We start from the raw sequence: 3,996 nt of genomic DNA on the forward strand, positions 1-3,996 counted from the left end.
ACTTCGGAGAGAAGTTCTCTCAACTGCTATCAGAAACTGGAATTTTTATTCAAAAGCTCTCTGGCCCACCATCTCTAGAAAGGGATCAAGTAGGTAGAAAGGTCTGTGTATAAGTAGAAATGATCTTGAATATTAAATGAATTCAAAGTTGAGAGATCAGAATAGAAACAAATAGAAATGGAAAAGAATAAAAATGATGGCATTTTTCTTCTCTCACAAATACTAGTTCTACGTCATATATGTTTTCATTTGAATGGGATAGGAGAAAAAGAAGAGAAGTAGGGAGAAAGAGACTGGCAATAGTTAGGAGAAACAGTCTCGTTTGATAATTAAAATCTGGCCTTATACCAAAAGTGTTTTAAGGTGATCAGGTCTAGACTTGGTTTTGACTTTGGGAATCAAAGTGTTTAATAAGATCAAGCTTCAAATATTTAATGAAGAAAGATAGATGACATCTGAGTGTTTATCATGAATGTGTCTGGTATTGAGCTGTGTGCTTTTACACGCATTCTCACTTAGTCTGCCTAACCACCTATGAAATGAATACCTTCCATTCTATGGAATAGAAAACTGGCTTGGAAAAATTAAGCAGCTTGTTCTACTTCAACTAGCAGGTAGCAAGGCAGGGACAAATTTGAAGCCAAGTTTGGCACCCTAAAGTGTTCTATGTTATAAAGATTTTATACATCAATGGTTACCAAACACAGGAGGTATCAGAATCACCATGGATGCTTTTAAATACAGGTTCTAAGGCTTCAACCAAATTGACTCAATCAGATTTGGGAATGCACTGTTTATCATAGTCCATCTTCTGGTATCATTATTCTCATCATTCTCTGTATTCCTGTAGAGTTCAGTACCTTCAATGGAAATGTCTTTAATTTCAGCACTGATTTACATTCTCAAGAAACATTTTCTTAGATTTATTTGAATCTAAATATGACCCTACACATCACAAACTGTATTTATATAGAGAGTGAAGTTTCACTTCTTGACTACTTCCTTTTACTATCTATCTCCATTTCCTTTTTTTTTTTTTTTTTTTGAGACGGAGTCTCACTCTGTTGCCCAGGCTGGAGTGCAGTGGCTGGATCTCAGCTCACTGCAAGCTCCGCCTCCCGGATTCACGCCATTCTCCTGCCTCAGCCTCCCGAGTAGCTGGGACTACAGGTACCCACCACCTCGCCCGGCTAGTTTTTTGTATTTTTTTTAGTAGAGACGGAGTTTCACCAGGTTACCAGGATGGTCTCGATCTCCTGACCTCGTGATCCACCCGCCTCGGCCTCCCAAAGTGCTGGGATTTCAGGCTTGAGCCACCGCACCCAGCCACTATCCCCATTTTCTTAAGTTTCAGAGCATTCAAAAGTTATACCTCATGGATTAAGGCAGATGGCAACAGGTCAAATTAGTATGCCTGTTTTCTTTATGTACAAAGAATTCTTTATGTACAAAGCAGTAATATCCTTGGTTAAGGCTTTGGATATAGCTACGTCATAAAATCTGGTTTAAATAAGTTAGAATTGGCCCAGACTAAGAGACTTAATCTTCATTTCTCTTTTTTAGCACGTACTCTTGACATTAAATTTTAAAACACAAAAATATTGACCTTACCTCTCCAGAAACAAGAGCTATCACCGTCTTCAAACTTGCTGTTTGAAAAACCTGTACAAAATATAAAATGAAACAATTTCCTGTACCTCTGTGGTAAAAAAAAAAAAAATGAAAATAATAACCACACAGGGACTACTAGTTATGAAGACTTTTAAGATAAGCAATACACAATTGTATACATAGCTATCACATGCAAATTCACTCAGGCTGTGAACAATTTCTGCTTTGTATCAGTTTATCAACTCCATTCTCTTAAGGTTAAAAACAACTTTCTTTTCAGCCAATTCTATATTACCTCAATTGTCATATACTCCTCTATATGCACATAGGCAAAACAGAGGAATATGTCAGTGTAACCACTATATGTTTTCTATTTCAAACCATCAAAATTCTCAAAATTTTACAAACTCAATCTCTTCATCTGCTAAGGACAATACAACTAAATTATAATCCAATAACTCAATGATTTTCTCCTCAATAACATGAAAATCTTGTTAGCTTCTTTTTGTTTACTCGTTTTAAAAAAGTCATCAAACTTATTTGTTTGCTTTCAAACTTATTTCCTAAAAACCTACATCTAAGAGTTATACATCTCTGGAGCATATAGACATGTCTCTAGAATTAATTTTAAAAGTATTCATCAGTAATCTTTCATAAAATTAAAAAATATTTTTAATAAGTTTAAATAAAATAATCTTTAGTGCAAAGGCACTCAGGGAATATATACCTTCAAATTAAATGTTAATATGGAATGTCTGTCAATCAGTATTTAAACTCAATCATTAAAAAATCACTCAAGTTTTGATTGTAAGATATCATAACCAAGTAATTACCTCTGTTTCCAAAACTCTTTCCAACTCCAAAACCACCCATTGTGGATGTATTATCTCTTTTATTAGACTCACCAGCATCTGAAAAAGGTCAGATAAACTCTTTAACATACAAAATTAAGTGTGTCATCATCAAAAACTAAGAATTAAATGAATTTCCGGCGTAAAGGGACTTCCAAGGATGGGAATAGAGTAGCACAGAAACCTAAAATTAATTAACATACCTGCAACTTAAAAGAAAAACTCTTAAATTATGATACCAAGGTAAAAACAAATCTACTACTGGTGAAATATAGCTTTCTACTTATTGGTATTACATTGGAGACCTTCAAGCAGGAAAATTCTGCTCCATAGTTTTCTGTATGTTGAATTCTCATCCTGATAGAGCCAGCTATTACACTCTGCCCTGTGTGAAAGTCATTGCTATTGAAAATGCTATATTCGTGTCGTTTAACTGTTCTATTTTTTATTTTTCTATTTCTTATATTTATCACATCCTTTCCACTTTTAAAATTAAAACAAGGGAATACATAAGAGAAAAACCTAAGACTACCACTCCCCTCCTGGCCTCCCCATTTCACCACACTATTTCCCCATACTAACTTTCTTAGCTTTGTTTCTCACTACATAATTCTAAACACCCAACATTTTTATTCACACCAAACAACTCCAAAACTCCACATTGTCAACTGCTAATTTTATATCTTTGTACATGCTATTCCTTTGGCATAGCATTCCCTGCTTTCCTGTCTGTCTTATCAAAATTCATTGCATTCTTCAAAAAAACAATTACGTGAGGTCTTCCTTTAGCCCTCCAGTCATAATTTATCCTTCTTCCACATTCCCACAGCATACTATCTGTACCTTTTTAAAGCAGTATTTCTTTCCATGTGTTTCTCTACCACTAAATTAAAAATCTCAAGGGCAGAGATGTGATAGCAAGAAGCAGGATTATTTAAAATAAAAAATTTAAAAAAGAACAGGAGGGACATCCCAAACAGCATAAATGACACTTTAAACTATCACTGAAAAAAAAATTAAAGCATTCCCTGTGATCCCTATATACTGTCTTACTTACCTCTGTAATACCCTTGTAGAGGGGAGTTAAAAGGGATCTGTGTAACTCCTAAAACCACAGGTAAAATTGTGTATGCCCAACTATAAAAGTATTTTAATCAGATTTCAAAGATGCGTGATTCAAGAAGTCCAAGCTACTTAGACATACTTCACAGGACATAACAAGCTAGTTGATATTTTAAGCAATTAAGAGTCAACTTCGAAAACCACATTATTAGTTATGCAAGTTCTACTGAGAAGAAAATCAAGATTGAAACTATGTATGCCTGGCGCAGTGGCTCACGTCTATAATCCCAGCACACTGGACGGCCAAAGTGGGTAGATCACCTGAGGTCAGGAGTTTGAGACTAGCCTGGCCAACATGGTGAAACCCTCTCTCTACTAATAATACAAAAAAATTAGCTGGGGGTGGTGGTGCACACCTGTAATCTCAGCTACTTGGAAGGCTGAGGCAGGAGAATTGCTTGAACCTGGGAGG

General features: G+C 35.4%; 1 protein-coding gene across 1 annotated transcript in view; it reads right to left on the minus strand.

The window, feature by feature from the left end:
* Window positions 1-3,996, minus strand: part of DDX4 (DEAD (Asp-Glu-Ala-Asp) box polypeptide 4) — an 88,763-nt gene that overhangs the window by 61,164 nt on the left and 23,603 nt on the right. Inside the window, exons 5-6 of the mRNA XM_011942929.1 lie at window positions 2,445-2,522; window positions 1,612-1,662 (exon numbers count right to left, since the gene is read on the minus strand). Coding sequence (XP_011798319.1) covers window positions 1,612-1,662; window positions 2,445-2,522 — 129 coding nt within the window. The remainder of the gene's footprint in view (window positions 1-1,611; window positions 1,663-2,444; window positions 2,523-3,996) is intronic.

The sequence above is a fragment of the Colobus angolensis genome, unplaced genomic scaffold, assembly GCF_000951035.1.
Source record: "Colobus angolensis palliatus isolate OR3802 unplaced genomic scaffold, Cang.pa_1.0 Scaffold212, whole genome shotgun sequence".
NCBI lineage: Eukaryota > Metazoa > Chordata > Mammalia > Primates > Cercopithecidae > Colobus > Colobus angolensis.